Source organism: Scyliorhinus canicula, chromosome 17, assembly GCF_902713615.1.
Source record: "Scyliorhinus canicula chromosome 17, sScyCan1.1, whole genome shotgun sequence".
Classification (NCBI taxonomy): Eukaryota; Metazoa; Chordata; class Chondrichthyes; order Carcharhiniformes; family Scyliorhinidae; genus Scyliorhinus; species Scyliorhinus canicula.
In genome coordinates, this window is record NC_052162.1 from 94,673,532 (window position 1) to 94,694,462 (window position 20,931).

At 43.7% G+C, this 20,931-nt stretch overlaps 1 protein-coding gene across 2 annotated transcripts in view; it reads left to right on the forward strand.

Annotated features, from left to right (window-relative positions):
- wdr44 (WD repeat domain 44) overlaps positions 1-20,931 on the forward strand; it is a 93,967-nt gene that overhangs the window by 71,057 nt on the left and 1,979 nt on the right. For both annotated transcript variants that reach the window (XM_038774570.1, XM_038774569.1), the window contains exons 11-18: positions 988-1,126; positions 2,117-2,178; positions 3,405-3,521; positions 10,829-10,951; positions 13,857-14,048; positions 14,294-14,395; positions 14,482-14,597; positions 17,781-17,908. In XM_038774570.1, the coding sequence (XP_038630498.1) occupies positions 988-1,126; positions 2,117-2,178; positions 3,405-3,521; positions 10,829-10,951; positions 13,857-14,048; positions 14,294-14,395; positions 14,482-14,597; positions 17,781-17,908 (979 nt within the window). The remainder of the gene's footprint in view (positions 1-987; positions 1,127-2,116; positions 2,179-3,404; positions 3,522-10,828; positions 10,952-13,856; positions 14,049-14,293; positions 14,396-14,481; positions 14,598-17,780; positions 17,909-20,931) is intronic.

Below are 20,931 nucleotides of genomic sequence, written 5' to 3' on the forward strand. Positions count from 1 at the left end.
CAGCTATTTACTAAAAGAATTTCAAGATTCCATGGTCAAAAACAGGAGACATTTTACTGTACAGGTGTTAAAGAAAACAAACACTACATATTATCTTGGGTAACTTCTCAGATTCCAACATCCAGAATCAACATAAATTGAACATGAATTAACAGGTAAATTATAGTTGATCATAAGACATAAATTGCACATTAAATGACGGAGACAACCAGGACAGATCTTACCAATAGGCCCGGCAGATGGGTCATCACACTCTGCCACAAAAGTCCTTCAATAGTCTGCCTTCCTCATGAAGAATTTCAGCTTCTGTTCTTCTAGGAGCTAGACTGATCCCTTGCTGATAGCAGTACAGAACCAACCTGAGTTCCGCGGGTCTTCACCAAAAATGACATTTGTCTGCAAAACACCCTCAACTTGTTCTGGATGATGGCACAATTCAAGTAATGGTTACACCTGCAGTTAAGTATCAAAGCTTGTAATCAGCTTCTGGATCTAACCTCTATCATATTCAGCCTGCCTGTACTCCTCCACTGGACCCATCAACTGCAACTGAGCTCAGATGTTCTCAGTCCCTTTATAACAGTTTCAACGAGTTCCATTTTGGCCCACGGTTTTTGTTTCCGTTTGGATTTCTTTCGAAGCTGACAGGATTGGTTTCCCTTTCATTTAGGGTCCATCTCAAAATGCACAAGCTTTGAAACCACACTGAGAAATATAATTTTCTGAGCTCTCTGAAAGCATTATTTATGGGGGTAACTAACTTGCCAAACAAAATGGTTTAATTTGTAAAAGCGTTGCCTTAATCGTAACAATAATTTTCTGCTGGTTATTGAATTGCTAGCCATATGTTAGTGATGGTGGTATCACAGGTTTGTTCCTTAACAGAAAGCGGGCTAGTCACCACCATCTGTTTATGATCTAAAATGTGAGAAGATTTTTATTATGCATGAAAGGAGATGTGGTGAAACAATGTATTTTTGCTTTTAGGGTGCTGTGTGGACAATGAAGTTTTCCCACTGTGGCCGTTTACTTGCAACAGCTGGCCAAGACAATGTTGTACGAATATGGGTTTTAAAAAATGCTTGGGACTACTTCAACAATATGAGAATGAAATACAACACTGAAGGTAATCTTTTCTCGAAATGTGGCCACTCCTGCCGTGTGTTTGCATTAGTGGGCTGTCAGTAAAACTGGTTATTGAGGGAGGGGGTTCCTGTCTGAAATGGTGGCATTCAAATCCATTTATGTACTCATTCCTAAACGATGATAATTTATTCTCTGTTGTCGACCAAATTATCAGGGTTCTATGTCCAGAATAATTCCCTAATCATGACTGTCCACAGCCCTTCAAAAAGATTAATATTAGCAGTAAAGAAATAAGGGTCAAATGGATAATCAGGATTTAATAGTGAAACCTGGCATCCACTTTGAATTTTAGAAAGAACAAACTTACACTTACAGCCTTTATGTCCTCTGGATGCTTCTTGTCCAGTGAGTTGCTGTAGTAATGTAGAGAAATACGCCAGCCAATTTGCCCATAAACTGCAGAGTTAAATGACAGGTAATTTCAAATTGTAAACTCTATCCTGAACATGTTAGCTATGGAAGGTGTCCCTTGTACGAAAGTTGTTGCTCTATTAATGCCACTAAAACAGCATTTAGTTTTGGAAAAGGACATTAAATTTGCCATTAAATTAACTATATTCGTGGCTGTTCACTTTGAGGAAGATAACTTGTTGAAATCAGCAGTTTAAGGGCCGACTATCAGGTCATATTAAATTCATTGACTAATCCACGCAACAGGCAAAGAAGGTGTGGGGTAACCTTTGCGCTAGAGTGCAAGTTGGCTGAAAGGTTAGGCAAGGTCTTGGCCATCAAGCCAAATTGTTTTTTGTTTGGCTTAGGTGGATCTTTGCTGTTGCGCTATTTTGGATGCCATGTGGATTAATTTGAGTTAAGTTTAGTTTGCGGGTGGGCGGGTGAAGGGGTTGGGGAGGAGGAGGGGGGAGAGAAAACAGAATTTGTGGCTTACTAGTCTCTTTTGAAGCTACTGGAGTAATAAGCTGACATTATGTTCTTCAGCCACTGCTGGTAACAATATTTTAACTTCATGTAGGTCGTGTGTCACCATCCCCATCACAAGAAAGCTTGAGTTCGTCAAAGTCTGACACTGACACGGTATGTAAATAGATAAAAATTGTACACTTTGAAGGCACAGAATTGAACTTTGGTGGCCGTGGAATACAGACAATAATACATGGGTAGATCCAATAAGGTCTTTTCCATTGACTTCAGTCAATAAAATCAGGCCGGGATGTCCAACTGACTGGCATTTCCTATTATCCATTTTGCACAAACACCAAAACTTAACTTCACTCTCATTTTGTGTTGAAGCAAAGAGCCAATAATCGACAATAATTCTGGATTATTTTTCAGCATTGTGGAAGTAAACAAGCTTGGAGTGTGTGCCAAAACTAGCTCTATTAGAACACTGCTGATTAAACAGAAAGCATGTTATCATGCTTATTGTTTGTGGACGGACAGCAGCTCTATGATTTTTACAAAGATGCCATCAATTTTTCCCCCCTCAGTCAGTGCTCTAGACTCAATGTTGCATCTGCTACTCCATCTAATTTTATAGAAGCCCTGCAGTGCAGAAGGAGGCCATTCGGCCCATCGGGTCTGCACTGACCCTTTGAAAGAGCACTCTATCAAGGCCCAATCCCCCACCCTATTCTTGCAACACCACCCTAAGAGGCAATTTAGCGTGACCAATCCACCTAATCTGCACATCTTTAGACTGTGGGAGGAAACCAGAGCACCCGGAGGAAATCCACGCAAACATGGGGAGAATGTGCAAACTCCACACAGCCAGTCACCCGAGCTCAGAAGCGAACCCGGGTCCCTGGCGCTGAGAGATAGCTGTACCACCGTACCACCCTGTCTAATTTAATATTTTATTCATTTTTTTTTTTAAATTTAGATTACCCAATTATTTTTTCTATTAAGGGGCAATTTAGAGTGGCCAATCCACCTATTCTGCACATTTTTGGGTTGTGGGGGCGAAACCCACGCAGACACGGGGAGAATGTGCAAACTCCACACGGACAGTGACCCAGAGCCGGGATCGAACCTGGGACCTCAGCGCCGTGAGGCGGTTGTGCTAACCACTAGGCCACCATGCTGCCCTTTATTTTATTCATTTTAATGAATTTAGGACTTCTAGACAGTGAATCGTTGTTGAGAGAAATGTTAATTTGTCAGTGATATTATAATTCTATATGCATGAATATTACTAAATATTCTTTTAGTCCATTCAATAAAATCTGAATATGTAGAATTTAGAAGAGCTTGCTTTCTAAAAAATCAGAATAGCTTACATATTCTCTGCTGTGGTTTCTTAGGCATACAGTGGAACTGAAGATTCTGATTCCGAAGACAAAAATGCACCATTTAGGCAGCACCCATTTTGTAAATACAAGGGACATACTGCTGATCTTCTGGACCTCTCATGGTCAAAGGTAGAAGAATAATCTATGTCGACAGTACTTATATATAATAAATTTCTGTGCGTAATAGTCTCCATGGGATTGTAAATCTTGAGTGTCGGATGTCATCGAAGGCACTACATCTAAAAAGTTCACACTGCAACATTTATTTATACAGTGCCTTTAACATAGAAAACAATAAAGGCCGTACTAAGAGGGGAAATCATCGCTTTCAAAGTGCGAAGAGACAGAGAGGAATGGGCGGCTAGGCAGCAGCTGGTCGACTCCATACTGGAGGTAGACCGTAAATACTCCCGAGGCCCCGACTGTAGAGCTCCTGGCGGAGAGGAAAGAGCTACAAAGGAACTTTGATCTGCTCTCCACCAGGAAAGCAGTGCACCAACTCCGCCAGGCACGTAGGTCCCGACATGAACATGGAGACAAAGCCAGCCGCCTGTTGGCACACCAGCTGAGAAAGCAGGCAGCCACCAGAGAAATTGCACAAATCAGGGACATCAGAGGCACATTAGAAACAGAACCAGAAAAGATCAACAAAACCTTCAAGGCCTTCTACCAAGAGCTGTACACCTCAGAGCCCCCAATGAGGGAGTCCAGGATGAAACGGTTCCTTGATGGACTGACATACCAGTCGTGGGGGAGGGCAGAAAACAGGGCCTGGAAGCACCACTAGCACTGGGAGAGATCATGGACAGCATTGCTCCATGCAGGCGGGGAAGGCGCCGGGACCAGACAGGTTCCCGGCAGACTTCTACAAAACAATCTGCGACAGCTCTGGCCCCACACCTGCGGGAGATGTTCACAGACTCGCTAGCTAGGGCACACTGCCACCCACGCTAGCTCAGGCCTCAATCTCATTGATACCTAAGAAAGACAAAGACCCAATGGAATGTTGGTCATACAGACCCATCTCACTGCTAAGCAGATGCCAAAATCCTAGCCAAAAGGCTAGAAGACTGCGTACCAGAGGTGGTCGCAGAGGGCTGATGAGCTTTGTCAAAGGTAGACAGCTTACCTCAAACATCAGGTGCCTGCTGAATGTGATAATGATCTCCTCTGGGGGGACAATACCAGAGGTGATTGTCTCCCTAAACGCAGAAAAGGCCTTCGACAGGGTTGAATGGAAATACCTCGTAGAGGTACTGGAGAGGTTCGGACATGGAACAGGGTTCACCTCCTGGGTAAAACTCCTATGCAATGCTCCCATGGCAAGTGTACGGACCAACAACTCCTGATACTTCCAGCTTCACAGGGCACCAGACAAGGATGCCCACTTTACCCACTGCTGTTCACTCTAGCGATTGAGCCACTAGCAATTGCGCTCAGAGCAGCAAAAAGCTGGAGGGGGATCCGAAGGGGCGGCAGAGAGCACAGAGTCTCACTCTATGCAGATGGCCTGCTCCTCTACATTTCAAACTCAAAGCAGCATGGATGGAATCATCGCGCTCCTGAAAGAGTTTGGCGCCTTCGCGGGCTACAAACTCAACATGAGCAAAAGCGAGATCTTCCTGGTAACCCACAAAGAGGGGGGGGCAGCACTAACGGGACTGCTGTTTAAACAAATTCCACTACCTGGGGATTTAAATAGCCCATGACTGGAAAGGGATCCACAAATGGAACCTCACCAGTCTGATGGAGGAAGTAAAAAAGGACCTGCAAAGATGGAATACACTCTCCCACTCCCTTGCGGGGAGAATCCAGATGATCAAAATGAACGTACTGCCCAGGTACCTCTTCCTGCTTAGATCCATTTCGATCTACACCCCCAATGCCTTTTTCAAAGCATTAGACAAACTAATCAAGGCGTTCATGTGGGAGGGGGAAGAATGCTAGGATCCCAAAGAAGGTCCTACGGAAAACAAAATCCACAGGGGGCTAGCCTCCCAAACCTACAATTCTATCACTGGGCGGTGGCCGAGTGAATAAGGGGATGGATCAAGGAGCCAGAAGCCGAGTGGGTGCACGTGGAAGAGGCCCCCTGCATGGGAACCTCCCTCTGTGCCCTTGCCACGGGCGGCACTCCCATCCCCACCCAAAAAACACTCCAGCAGCCCGATGGTGACAGCCATCCTCCAGTCCTGGAACCAACTTCGGCAGCAATTTGGCCTGTCCAAAATGTCGGACAAAGCTCCCATCTGCAACAACCATAGGTTCACACCAGCGCTGACTGACACCACCTTCATAAAAGTGGGGACAGGACTGAGGGACACTGACAGTCGGGGGCCTATACATGGATGGCAGGATTGCAACATTGGACGAACTGTCAGAGAAATTCCAGCTAGCCAGGGGGAACAAGCTAAGGTACCTGCAACACAAAAACTTCCTACGAAAGGAGACAAGGACGTACCCACAACCGCCACGACAGACGTTACTGGAAGAGTTACTGGACGCAAGCATACTAGATAAAGGAAACTGTAGCGACATGTATGACTGACTGGTAGAAAGGGCTGACATCGTACTGGACGGAACAAGACAGAAATGGGAGAAGGACTTGGGGATTGAAATAGGGTGGGGACTCTGGAGCGAAGCACTGCATAGGGTCAACTCCACCTCCACATGCGCAAGGCTCAGCCTGATGCAACTAAAAGTGGTACATAGAACCCACTTAACAAGAACCCGTAAGAGTAGCTTCTTCCTGGAGGTGGAGGATAGATGTGAAGGGTGCCAAGGAGGCCCGGCCAACCACGCCCACATGTTCTGGTCTTGCCGCAGACTTGCGGGGTACTGGACAGCATTCTTTGAGGCAATGTCCAAAGTGGTGGGGATGAGGGTGGAGCCATGCCCAAAAGTGACGGTCTTTGGGTTATCAGACCAGCCAGATCTATTCCTGGGGAAGAGGACGGACGCCCTTGCCTTTGCCTCCCTGATCGCCCGCCGTAGAATCCTGTTTGGCTGGCGGTCAGCAGCACCACCCAAAGCTGCAGACTGGCTGTCCAACCTCTCAATCTCTCCAAATGGAGAAAATCAAATTCGTCATCCGAGGGTCAGACGATGGCTTCCACAGAACATGAGAGCCATTCACCCAATTGTTCCGGGACCTGTTTGTGGCCACCGAACAAACAGAAGAATAGCCAGGTAGCCAAGAATCAGGGGAAAGTAGCCAAGGCATGAGAGGGAGAGATAGACCGGGGGGGGGGGGAGACAGCTAAGCCTAAGAGGAAAGAAAGGTGAACCACAGGAGGGGGGAGGGGAAGAGTGAAGAGACGGGGAATAATAGAGGAGAAACAGGGGCGTGGGGGAAGGGCAGGGAAATAATAGCCGAAAGGAGGGCACGGGAAAGGTACAGAGAGCAAGGAGAATCCAGACGAAAGATGGGACGAACGGCTGAAGCGGAAGTGAGTGCGAGACGACAACGGCAGGGAAACCCGTCCGGGAGAAGCAAGTGACAACACCAACACCAGACCCATTCGAGTATTGCCATCTGTAATTGTTTCTCCGGCACCCGAATGTATATCTGCCTCTCCAGTCTCCCCCCACAAACAGATGGCTATTTGTGTGTTGTAAATAATATTGCCAATTGTACAGAGTCACTGCTGTTGAGATGGTGCATAATACCTTACCAGCTACTTTATTTTATTTTTATTTATTTTTTATTATTACCGTATATACTCGCGTATCATGCGATCTCGCGTATCATGCGACCCCTAAATTTTCGTCCCCAAAACATGATTTTATGCTATATCTCATGTATCATGCGAGTCACTTTTTTGGAAATTAATGCCCAAACTAAAACTTCCAAATGGTATCATTGTCTGTGGATTCTGCAGAGTGGATTCTGTTGTGATTCTGCAGAGTGGATTCAGCTGGCTTTACTAGCGTCGTTCTGCCACTTGACGTTTCCATTCATAAAAACGGCAAGTAAAACACCCGCGAATTCTGTATCGGAAAAAGAAGGCCATGTATTGAATAAACTACCCATATGATCAGGAATACTACTCTTCAGATTTTGACCACAGCTTTCTGATGGGAAGATGTTCAGCCACTTGACGTTTCCATTCATGTTTTTATGAATGGAAACGTCAAGTGGCTGAACATCTTACCATCATAAAAAACAGCAAGTAAAACACCCGCGAATTTTGTATCTCGCGTATCATGCGACCCCCCAAATTTAGGTTACAATTTAGGTCTTCAAAAGTCGCATGATACGCGAGTATATACGGTACCTTTTTTTGGTACGTTTGTGTGTGCCCTTCTCTTTTAGATATATTTTATATATATATATATATATCTTATTCTGTGTACATGATGGTAAATATACTTTGTTCAAAAACCCAATAAAAGACCTTTATAAAAAAACCATAGAAAACAATGCCCCAAAGCACTTAGAATTTACAGTGCAGAGTCTGCACTGGCTCTTGGAAAGAGCACCCTACCCGAGGTCGTGTTGACCTCCAACCTATCCCCATAACCCAGTAACCCCACCCAACACTAAGGGCAATTTTAGATACTAATGGCAATTTATCATGGCCAATCCACCTAACCTGTACATCTTTGGACTGTGGGAGGAAACCCACGCACACACTTGGAGGATGTGCAGACTCTGCACAGACAGTGACCCAAGCCGGAATCGAACCTGGGACCCTGGAGCTGTGAAGCAATTATGCTATCCACAATGCTACCGTGCTGCCCAGAGAGGCATGAAGAAAAATTGGACATGGAAAATCGAAAGAATAGAGGGGTGACATTGGTTGAAGATGGAGGGCCTTCAAGGAGGGGAAAGAGAGATGGCTGTTTTGGGGAAGGAATTTGAGGGCATATATGGTGAAGGTATAGCTGCTAATAGTGAGGCAAAGGGAGGGGAATTAGATGGGCAAATGCTGGAGTAGGAGAAGCAAAGACCCATGTAGGACTAGGAAAAGTGCCAAGAGAAGTGTGATCATGAAGGGATTAAACACATGGATGGATGAGAATTTTAAATAAGAGACCTTGGAGAGGACAGGGAACCAGTCTAGGTCAGCAAGGACTAGATGTACGATAGCATGCGGCTATCAAACATTTGGTTCAGCACGGTAGCATTGTGGATAGCACAATCGCTTCACAGCCCCAGGGTCCCAGGTTCGATTCCGGCTTCGGTCACTGTCTGTGCGGAGTCTGCACATCCTCCCCGTGTGTGCGTGGGTTTCCTCCGGGTGCTCCGGTTTCCTCCCACAGTCCAAAGATGTGCAGGTTAGGTGGATTGGCCATGCTAAATTGCCCTTAGTGTCCAAAATTGCCCTTAGTGTTGGGTGTGGTTACTGGGGATAGGGGGAGGTGTTAACCTTGGGTAGGGTGCTCTTTCCAAGAGCCGGTGCAGACTCGATGGGCCGAATGGCCTCCTTCTGCACTGTAAATTCTCTGTAAAATTACTGAGGGAAATTGGAATAGTGAATCTGGAGGCAATAAAGACATGGATGACAACTTCAGCAACAACTAGGTTAAAAAGGGACGGAGGTAAACAATGATATGGAGTTTGAATTAGCTGATCTTTGTGGTGGAAAAGGCTGGACACTCAGCTCCACAAGTTGCAAACAGTCTGAGTCAGTGGGATGGCAGGAGATGAGATTCGTGACAAAGCTGAACAGTTTTGGTGAGGGGCTTAAGATAGCAGTTTCCCACGTTCGTAACTCTTCCTAGATGTCTGATCAGAAGTCTGACAACATGGAAGCAGTAGAGAGAGCTGGTAACATGGTATCATCAGCTTACTCGATGAAGCTGATGCAGTGTCTGCAGAAGAAAGCAGTATGGGAGAGCATGCAGATGAGCAAAAAGTTGATTTGAGAGACTCGAGAGTGAGTTCGGGGCATAGTTGGGAGATACTGTGGCTTTGGTTGATTAGATAAGATTAGAACCAAGCAAAGGAAATCCTAGTTTTCTGGATAAAGATGAAAAGCAGTTGGAGAAAGATGGGTTGGTTGAGCATGTCAAGGGCCACTTGGAGATGGAGTGGCTAGAATTGTTCACAGTCGGAGATATAGTTTCTTTTTTGTTAAGGATTGCAGAGGGGTGGTAACATAATTGGAAGTTGGGGTAGATGGATACAGATTTTGGGTGTGACAAGATATTCAAAGGAATAGAAAGGAAGGTAAGAGATGTGGTGGTGGTTGGCAAGGCACAAGTGCAAGGTGAGATTTTAGAGGTGTGTGTTTCCAGAGTGAGGGTAGCGGGAATGTTTGGCTTAGTGGGAAAGGGGAAAACTGCTGAACGTATTGTCTCTACCTTGTTGACAAAGTGGATGACAAACTTGCATTTGTTAAAAGTCAGAAGGGAGTTAGTTGGGTTTAAGAATATTGCTGACCTTTCTGATGGGCTCAAAACAAAACCCTGACTTGTCAAGTAAACCATGTCTATTTGTTAAATATGGACAGAGAAAATAACTACAATGAGGAACTAGCAAATTCACATTTAATAAGGATTTCCTTGGAACCCTTGTGAATGTGTCTCTAATTCACTTGTCTCTCAGTCCGGAAGAAACGGTCTCGAGCACGTTCGTACTTTAGAATATTCTTTATTGCGATCGGGGCAGCCCTCTAGGTATTCCAAAGAAACACCTCTAAGTGTGCCAAAGTTTTGCTCAAAACATCCAGTCTTTATATGTTTTTTTAAGGGGCTGTCCCTTACATTCACTTGAGCTTGCCCCCATTACAAAATATAGCTTGTTTTTACCAAAGATCTAATACATGATTAACTTGTTATTGCCATATTTTCAATACATGATTTTACAGACATTGAGGTTATCTTTTGGCACATAAGTATATAGCAATTTTAGCAAAACAACAGGTGCTTAGCCACTGTGTCAATGGCTCCCACATTTCATATTCCGTCATCCAGCCATCTTCCTTGTTTCTCAAGGCTATTTGGCTTACAGTCATGAGTCGGCTCACAAATTCAATAATGACTCCCTTATTAGTAACTTTCCACTAATGTGTGCCATTAATTCTGGATTGTTCTAGCTATTAACCCTTGCTTCACATTCTCACCCTTTGCATGATGGACAATGCTAAGTTCTGTGAAGAATTGAAATATCTTAAAGCGTAAGACAGACCATAACAAAATTGTGTAATGCCTTTTGATATGTAAAGACCAGCTGTGACTCCTTATTGTGCATTTCAGTTACTTTCCTCTCCCCTTACCTTGACACTCAACCATGTTTGCTGATGCTTTTTGAAATGCTGATTCCTAGTTTGATAAAATAAGTGTGCATTTACTGCTGGAGGTGACAGGTGACCCATTGAAGAGTTTCTGTTGTATACTTGTATCCCTCATGTTTAGCAGCTGTTTAATCCCTCCCATTTTACTGCCGACATGGAACTGTTCTCAACATCTTCATGCTTTGAACTCCACAGAACTACTTTTTGCTGTCGTCATCGATGGACAAAACTGTTCGCTTGTGGCATATATCGAGGAGGGAATGCCTGTGCTGCTTTCAGCATATTGATTTTGTCACTGCTATAGCGTTTCACCCAAGAGTAAGTAACAAATGCTAACTATTTGCTTTTATTATGGAAAGGCTAAAAACAAGAACAGAGGACCAAGTAACAGTTGAAAATGTTGGCACTTAACATAACAAGAATAGGAGCAATGGTAGTCCATTCAGCCCCCAGAGTGTACACCGCTACTCAATATGATGACTAATCTTCTGCTTCAACTCCACTTTCCTACCCATTTGCCATGTCCCTTGATTTCTCCTAGATCAAAAATCTATAATAATCTTTGTTGCCACAAGTAGGCTTACATTAACACTGCAATGAAGTTACTGTGAAAAGCCCCTCGTTGCCACATTCCGGCACCTGTTCAGGTACACAGCGGGAGAGTTTAGAATATCCAATTCACCTGGCAGTCTTTCGGGACTTGTGGGAGGAAACCGGAGCACCCGGAGGAAACCCACTCAGACACGGGGAGAGACGTGCAGACTCCGCACAGACAGTGACCCAAGCTGGGAAGCGAACCTGGGACCCTGGAGCTGTGAAGCAATAGTGCTGCCCACTGTGCTACCGTGTCACCCAATTAATTACTAATCTCAGCATTGAGTATACTCAATGGTTAAGCAATACAGCCTTCTAACATTCACAATCCTAAAAGGGAAAACATTTCTCTTCATCTCGGTTTGAAATGATCGACCCCTTATCCTGAGACTGTGCCCCCATGTTCTTGACACCCCCACCAGGGGGAGCAACCGCTTGTATCCACCCTATCAAGCCCCTCCAAAATCTTTCATGTTTCAATTAGATTACCTCGTATTCTTCAAAACTCCAGAGCGTAGAAGCCGAAGTTACCTAGCATTTCATCATTGGATTACCTTCTCACCTCGGGAATCAAGTGAAGCTTGCTGTATCGCCTCCAAGTCAGATATATCCTTTATATGTAAGGAGACCAAAACTATGCACATTGATCCAGGTGTCATCTCACAAAAGCTCTATAGAATTGTAACAAGATTTCCTTATTCTTAAACCCCAAATGTATGATTGTTGAATGAATACATCCATGTCCTTCTGAGCATCGCAATTTGAAAGGATTAACATCTTGCAAAATAAATTCTGCTTTTCTAAGTTTGGGCCGGAAAATGGAGCTGAGTCCACAAAAGATCAGCCACAGTCTCATTGAATGGCGGAGCAGGCTCGAGGGGCCAGATGGCCTCCTCCTACTGCTAGTTCTTATGTTCTAATCATCAAAATTAATAGTTTCACTCCATCTGCTGCTTTGCTGGCCCTCGCTTAACCTGCCTCTGTCTCTTTGCAGCCTCTGTTCTTCCTCACTACTAACATTCATGCCTAGCTTTGTATTGGCTTAACCTTGTATCTGTTGACCAAAGTTCATCTGTATTACTGCTAACGGCTGTGCCAAAGACTGATATTTAACAGGATATGTCAGCTTGTACTGAGACAGGAGGGAAGTAATTTTGTCACTGTTTTATTTTTAAACTAATTTTGCAAGGCATTTGAGTCATGTTTCATGAAAGTACACCTGCACTGCAAGTTTCACGTTCTTCTTCAAAACACAAGGCCAACCAGGCCAGGTGGCCTCTGCTAATTCAGTACACAGTTCGCATAGAACATTTTTTGTATATACCACACCATTTAGCAGGCATACTATCAGATTTGGGCACCTGCAATTATTGTCTAACTTTAAATACTTTTTTTTCTAAGAAAGACCATGAGTCATTATGACACCTTATGACGTCTCAAACATCTAGAAGCTAGAAGAATGTCCAGTTAGTCTATTATAGAGAGTTCTAATGCCGGCAGGGCATGGGTATGAGGACAGAGGTTGAGAACTCCCTGCTTCTCTTCAGGTGGAAACGTCGGGACTGACAGACTAGCTCTGAAGTTTCATAGATTTCATAGAACTTACAGTGCAGAAGGAGGCTAATCGGACCATCAAGTCTGCACCGGCCCTTAGAAAGAGCATCCTACTTAAGCCCATGCCTCCACCCTATTCCCATAACCCAGTAACCCCACCTTACCATTGGACACAAAAGGGAAATTTAGCATGGCCTATCTACCTAACCTGCACATCTTTCCATTGTGGGAAGGTACCAGCGCACCCGGAGGAAATCCACGCAGACACGGAGAACGTGCAAACTTCACACAAGACAGTTACCCGAGGCTGGAATTGAATCTGGGTCGCTGGAGCTGTGAGGCAGCAGTGCTAATCATTGTGCCACCATGCCGCCCAGAAGTTGACATCCTCCTGTAGGTCAACACACCCTGTACTGCACAGGGGCTTGATTATATTATGTACTTCAGCCTTGTTATGCAGCTTGTTGCTTTACAGCGGCAGGGTCCTAGGTTCGATTCCCAGCTTGGGTCACTGTCTGTGCGTAGTCTGCAGGTTCTCCCCGTGCCTGCGTGGGTCTCCTCCGGGAGGTGCTCCGGTTTCCTCCCACAGTCCAAAGGTGTGCTTGTTAGGTGAATTTAATATTCTGAATTCTCCTTCTTGCTTGTTAGGTGAATTTAATATTCTGAATTCTCCCTCGGTGTACCCTAACAGGCACTGGAGTGTGGCGACTAGAGGATTTTCACATTAACTTCATTGCAGTGTTAATGTAAGCCTGCAGCAATAAAGATTATTATTATTGATCCCACAAGTGTACACAAAGTACAAATATGTTAAATCCAGACAATTAGTTCTCCTTCCTGGAAGAGTCTCCCTACACATACAATGTTACACAAATCAGAGCTATAACTCATCTGGAGATTGTTCATTTGTATTTGCTGAAATAATGCAGTGAGCAGGCCAGTATGGTTACAGTGACTAGTTTTCTCTGACTTGCTCAACTCGTTTCTGTTGCTAATCAGGAGCAGAACTTTAACTCAGAGTAAAATAGAGTCTTGCAGGTGCCAACGAGATTGTTCCATCTTCTTTTCTCTCCAGGACGATAGATATTTTTTAAGTGGATCGCTTGATGGGAAACTCCGTTTGTGGAACATTCCTGACAAGAAGGTAGCATTGTGGAACGAAATTGATGGACAAACAAAACTAATAACAGCAGCAAACTTTTGCCAAAATGGAAAATATGCAGTAATTGGCACCTATGATGGCAGGTGCATCTTCTATGACACAGAGGTAATCATAGTTTGGTAGACGAGTTGGATTTAGTTTCAGTACTTGATGTGGGTTCTCTCTACATTTTGCAATATTACTGCAATGTGGGTCTTCAGGAAAACTTGACTTTGCTATGGTTTGTGTGCTATATGGATTTTGAAATGGTGTACTTGCCAAATACATTCACAATCAATTTATTGTACAAAATTGTTTCAAGGATATAAGCGATGTAACTCTGGCTATTTGTTGAACCATTCCCACCTCAGCATTTGAAGTACCATACACAGATACATGTCCGCTCCACCAGGGGGAGAAACAGAGTTGGGAGAAAAATCACGGGCATTGAGCCATTGCCTGGTGAAAATAAGGTGGGTACGTCTGTGGGGGAGCAGGGTGCAATGATTTGTGTTTCAGTGACGGTGTACGTCTTCACATTTTGAACTCTTGAATTTAGATCCTTGTGACCTCCAATGATTCAAGAATTCGCCTGTACGACCTTAGAGATTTGTCCATTTCTATGAAATATAAAGGCTATGTTAACAGCAGTAGCCAAATCAAAGCAAGCTTTAGGTAAGTGTGCATTTCCCCTTGGTTTAACCTCAGAGCTACTTTCTGCTTCCATCTTTGGACAAAACAGTCTGATTTTTGCACAGACAATTGCTGCTTTCTCATGGTTAAATTTTTACAAATTCTTATGTACCTATTCAGTTTTCTTTTAATAGCGTTTGCTAATATTGTACATTGAAACGAAACCTGGATTCTGTGGGAATTTTGTGTAGATTTAGGGTCTGATTCTTGCTGGCTTTGGGCAAACTTAGTTTCGACCAAAAATGAGAGCCAGCAGATAAAAATATGTGACTGTTGCCTCTGAGGATTTATACACCTTTCCCAGAGTGAATGATTTCTCCAATTGCATCTCGCCACACATTGATAAGGTGAGTTCAATGAAATACTACGCCACAGGGGGGCTGGCAGCCATGGTTTTTAAGCAAGTTTCATTCAGGGGTGAAGCATGTACATGCAAGCAACGAACACCCAGGACACTCAACTAAATTGAGGATTTTGGCCAATTCAAGGAGCAAGTGAAGTTCAGGAAAGTTGTAATTTTCTTGTTGTTAAATGAATCTCCGTTTCAGAAGAAGCTAAAATCTGCATTGAAAGTTCAAGGCAGTGGTCGTTTTGGAAAACTATAGGCGGTGAACCAGCCAGTTTCTAATAGTCAGCTGTGCGCTCTCTGATCTGATCCAGCAGTTGGAAAAGGACTTGCATTTATATCGTGATTTCAGCAAAGTCTTATGGCTTCACTAATTTGGCATTATTGTAGATTGTTATGATTGTGACATAGGAAAATGACAGCTGTTTTTTGCAAAGCATATGTTGCAAACAGCAACAACATCAGTTTACTGTTTTTGGTTATGTTGACTGAGGAGGAAGATTAAACAGGGTATTAACAGAACTCATTGCCCTTCCTGTTGGATTTTTAATGTGGAATTGAACCACTGGAACAAGCAACGGCACTAACATCACACCTGAAGGACGATACCGTCAGCAGCCCAGCTCTCCCTCAGTGCTGCACTCGAGTGCCTGGTTCTATCAACTACTTCCAATTCTTTGACTCTGTTTGCTTCCACTGACGCCTATCTCATTTGCTACTGAAACTTTGCTGAATGTATTTGATGCTTCTGATCTCAATTGCTGCAGCAATCTGCTTACCGACCTCTCCTCTTCAGTTTCCAAGAGTACTAACTTGTTCAAAATCCATAACCTACACCAGAACCTTGACTGTCACAGCTGCCTTTTTTGATCAGTGGAGCTCCCAGTCTCTTAGAATCTCAGATTTTAAATTCTTGATGCTCTCAAATTCCTTCATCGTCTGGCTCTACTCCACATCTACAATACCACCTGAAATCCAACGACATCCACCAAACGTGGTCTCTTCACTCCTCTGACATTATAGTCTCTTGTGCATTTCTGTGCTTTCAATTGTCTATTTCGCACTTTATGAAAATCTTCTGCTGAAACCATTTCATTAACTCTCCTTGAAACCCCTTTTTTATGACCCACCTTTTGTGACAAAGATTGTAGTCGCCATTCATGCCACCTTTGTCTTGACATAGTTTCCTTTGCCTTCGTGAAGTGCTTTGGATGTCTTTCCATATTAAAGACAGTAGCTTAAGTGTAAACATTTGGTTAATTTCTGGTCAAGTCCTGAATTGGATTTCTGATGTTTGTTCCAACAAAGTATTGGCAATCTAGTCTATTGGTTGGAGAATAATGCATCGATAGGAGAGAAAGTTAGGAAGTGGCAAAATAGTCTCGTGGAAAATGAAGATTGTTAAATCTGCTTCAAATGATCTTGTTGAAACATGCAAGAGTCTGAGGGGGTTTAACAAGTTCAAACCCGAGAGGGTGTGTGGGAATCTGGAGTTGGGGACACAGTTTCAAACTAAGCGGCCTCCCATTTAAGACTGTAAGGACAGAAAAATGGAGTTACGGCTACAATCAGATCAACCATGATCTTCTCAAATGGCAATGAAATTAAAATGGCTTATTGTCACAATTAGGCTACAAATGAAGTTACTGTGAAAAGCCCCTAGTCGCCACATTCCGGCGACTGTTCGGGGAGGCTGGTACGGGAATTGAATCGTGCTGCTGGCCTGCCTGGGTCTGCTTTAAAAGCCAGCTCTTTAGCCCTGTGCTAAACCTGCCCCTGCAGAGCAGGCTTGTGGGGCCAAATGGCCCACCACTGCTCCTGTTTCTAATATTCTGATGAGTATTTGGCAATTTAACCATGGCTCACACAAGGATAGCTGTACTTGTACCTAGCCAGTAATCTTGATGAAATGTTTGCCCTAGACTTGACCTACCAATTGGTGCTTTGGCCAGTGAAGGCTTTTGTGCTCCCCTATTATCTGGTGAACAGGGCAATATCACAATTCCAGCTTTCCTACAAGATTGCGTTTATGGTACAGCTTTCAAACAATGCCCAAGAATTTGTCAGAGATCCGTTCTCTGGATCTCTAGCCATCATCTTCTTACCAGACTTTAGCAAATTAAACTAACCTCTGTTGTAGGTCTGAATAGAGTGGCCAATCTGTCCTATTTAAGGATTTCTATGGCATCTTTTTATTTCATACAGTGTAGGAGCTGGTTTAGCTCAGTGGGCTAGACAGCTGGTTTGTGATGCAGATCAAGGCCAGCAGCACGGGTTCAATTCCTGTACCAGCTGAGAATCCCGAACAGGCGCTGGAATGTGGCGCCTGGGGGCTTTTCACAGTAACTTCATTGCAGTAAGCCTACTTGTGACAATAAACTTTATTTATTTATTTATTTATTTAAAGGTTTTTACTAAGTGATGCTGACTTACACTTGGCAGGGACTTTGCAACACTGAAATGTTATGGCAAAGGGAGAGATTCCCTTGTGGGTAAGCTCTTCCCTCTGGTGCTTTTAATTCTCATTCATTTTCTCACCTGTATGACAAGTGAGCCAGTAGTGCAAGAAAATTGGGATCAGCCCACATGGCAGTGGGATACTTTGTTTTTGTGTAGCCCAGCAGCAAATGAAGCTCAGCCTCAGATTAGAAATATTCCTTGAACAGCCATTGTCTGTACTGCGTTGATTAAAGTGAGATAGATGGACGTTGCTTTTGACCAGAAATCATTCTTACCGGAGTTTTTAATTGTTTTAAATTGTTCTTCCATTCGCACCTGTAACTATGCATTTTTATGTCCTTTTAATTTTTGTTTTTTAGCCATGATTTCACTTATATAATCAGTGGATCTGAAGATAGATACTTTTACATTTGGAGCACTTACCATGATGTCAGCAAGTTTACTTCGGTGCGAAGAGATCGTAATGACTTTTGGGAAGGGATTAAAGGTAACTTGTAATCTGCTAAAACTGTGATCTCCTAAAGATGCATCTTACAAAATTGTTTTCAATTTTTCCAGTTAAGCCTTTTAAGCGTCAGTCTATCATTCTCTTTCAAAGAATGTTGATGCTTTTTAAGATCACTTCAATCAAGCAGGTACTTTAAATTTGGGGATGTGGTGGCATAGTGGTATTGTTAATGGATTAGTCATCCAGGGACGCAGGGTAGTGCTCTGGAGACCAGGGTTCGAATCCCACCATGGCAGATGGTGAAATTTGAATTCAGTAGAAATCTGGAATTAAAAGTCTAATGATGACCATAAAACCATTGTCGTAAAACTGCATCTGGTTCACAAATGTCCTTTAGGGAAGGAAATCTGCTGTCCTTGCCTGGTCTGGCCAGTATGTGACTCCAGACCCACAGCAATGTGGTTGACTCATGGCCGAACACTCAGTTCAAGGGCAGTTTTTGGATATGCAATAAATGCTGGCCCAGCTAGTGATGCCCACATCCCCTAAATGCATTTTTGAAAAAAGAAACCGTTGAAAATTTCCCTGCGAGCCAGTTTATTGAAACCTCCTTCAATTAGCTCAAAGCCAAGTGATCACAAAGAATTGTGGTTATCATCTCGGATCTGTAACTTTTGGTTTAAAACCTTTCATTTCAAACAATGAGTGGAGTTTGTATGTAAATATGCTCCCTCCTCCTGGAAGAGGATCCGTATACCTTTCATATCCTAACCCTCCAAATAAAAATAAGTCAAGGTGGCGGATACTGATCATTCACCAGGTTTAGTTTTGTTCCGTCAAAGCACTGGGTGTGGGTGGATCATGTCCAGAGCTTTAGCAATATGCATTTCTGAAGATATTTTGACAGGTTTTAGACCTCTGACCCTCTCTCCAATTTACCTTCCTTTGAAACATTTTTTTATAATGTAACTGGGCTTTCCTACTGAATCCACACAATTTCTGCAGATGGACAGATCAATGAAGGGCAGTCATGTGAAAATTTACCTTTGACCAGGCAACCACAGCTGATGGACCTGAGTTCAGTGGCTGTGGAACTGTCTCGTTCTGTTGAAAATGTTCTTGGAAATCCTGTCCCTTTCCTTCATTCTTTTGAGTGTCTTGAGTAGATTTTGGTTAATTATGTGGGATCAAATGGAATGAGTCAAAAGCTTGGCTTGTTAACCAAGTGGCCTGATTCTGGGTGCACATTTGTAAGGGTATAGATTCTGCCACCTCAGTTAATGTTTTGACCTTCACATACCCTGCCAGGTATATTGGCCAGGTCATGATAGATAGAGAAATACAGCTCAGAACAGGCCCTTCGGCCCACGATGTTGCGCCGAACTTTTGTTTATGTTAATCATAGAATTTTGGACAGTTTTTCATGGCCAATCCACCCAACCTGCACATCTTTGGACTGTGGGAGGAAACCGGAGTACCCGGAGGAAACCCACGCAGTCACGGGGAGGATGTGCAGACTCCACACAGACAGCGACCCAAGTCTAAATCGAACTTGGGACCCTGGAGCTGTGAAGCAATTGTGCTATCCACAATGCTACCGTGCTGCCCTTAAGAAGTTAACCTACACTCCATTATTCTACCCTAATCCATGGACCTATCCAATAGCCGCTTGAAGGTCCCTAACTTTTCCGACTCAACTACTTCCACAGGCAGTGCATTCCATGCCCCCACTACTCTCTGGGTAAAGAACCTACCTCTGACATCCCCCCTATAGCTTCCACCATTTACCTTAAATTTATGCCCCCTTGTAATGGTATGTTCCACCCGGGGAAAAAGTCTCTGACTGTCTACTCTATCTATTCCCCTAATCACCTTATAAACCTCTATCAAGTCGCCCCTCATCCTTCTCCGTTCTAATGAGAAAAGGCCTAGCACCCTCAACCTTTCCTCGTATGACCTACTCTCCATTCCAGGCAACATCCTAGTAAATCTCCTTTGCACCTTTTCCAAAGCTTCCACATCCTTCCTAAAATGAGGTGACCAGAACTGCACACAGTACTCCAAATGTGGCCTGACCAAGGTTTTGTACAGCTGCATCATCACCTCACAGCTCTTAAATTCAATCCCTCTGCTAATGAACGCTAGCACACCATAGGCCTGCTTCACAGCTCTATCCACTTGAGTGGCAACTTTCAAAGATCTATGAACATAGACCCCCAAGATCTCTCTGCTCCTCCACATTGCCAAGAACCCTACCATTAACCCTGTATTCCGCATTCATATTTGTCCTTCCAAAATGGACCACCTCACACTTGTCAGGGTTAAACTCCATCTGCCACTCTCTGTCATGTACACGGGGGAAGAAAAATGGAAATTCTGCCTTGCTTACTAGTGGCCTATTGGCTCTCAATCCAGGTATTATTACTCGAGGGTTTCATTCCCCTCTCATTAACTTCATGCATATTATAAATAATGTAGCGTCCTTTCATTCAGTGGGACTGATTCTCATTTCAGGAAGTTAGAAATGGTTTGAGGAGTGATGAAATTGCTGCACTGTAGAATGAAACTTGTATTCAGCCACACCTTTGGCACCTCTGCTCACTGTTAAATCACTTATTTAGTGCCATAGAGTTATTACAGCACTGAAAGAGAACAATGGGTCCATCCATGCCAGCTCTCTCTAGAGCAATATAATCAATCCCATTCTCCTCTCTATCCCCATCGGACTGCCCCTCTCTCTGCTGAGATCTGTAACTGTACTCAGTTGCACCTTTATTTCTCTGTGCTGGTAACTCTGTATTACTCATTGTACTTAGTCACACCTTATTCTCTGAGCTCAACGTGCTTCTCCAGGAACAGTGCCATTTGAAAACATTGCAGTACAATAACTGTTCCTTTCTCCGACTTCATCTGAGATTAAGCTGCTATATTTGGCTCAACTATGTTTTGAACATTGCTGAATATGAAACCTTTTTCATATGGGTAATATGTCTTAACAAATCTGTGAACGCCTGAAAATACCAACATTATTTCTATAGTTAATCATCTCTTTTTCTCTTGTG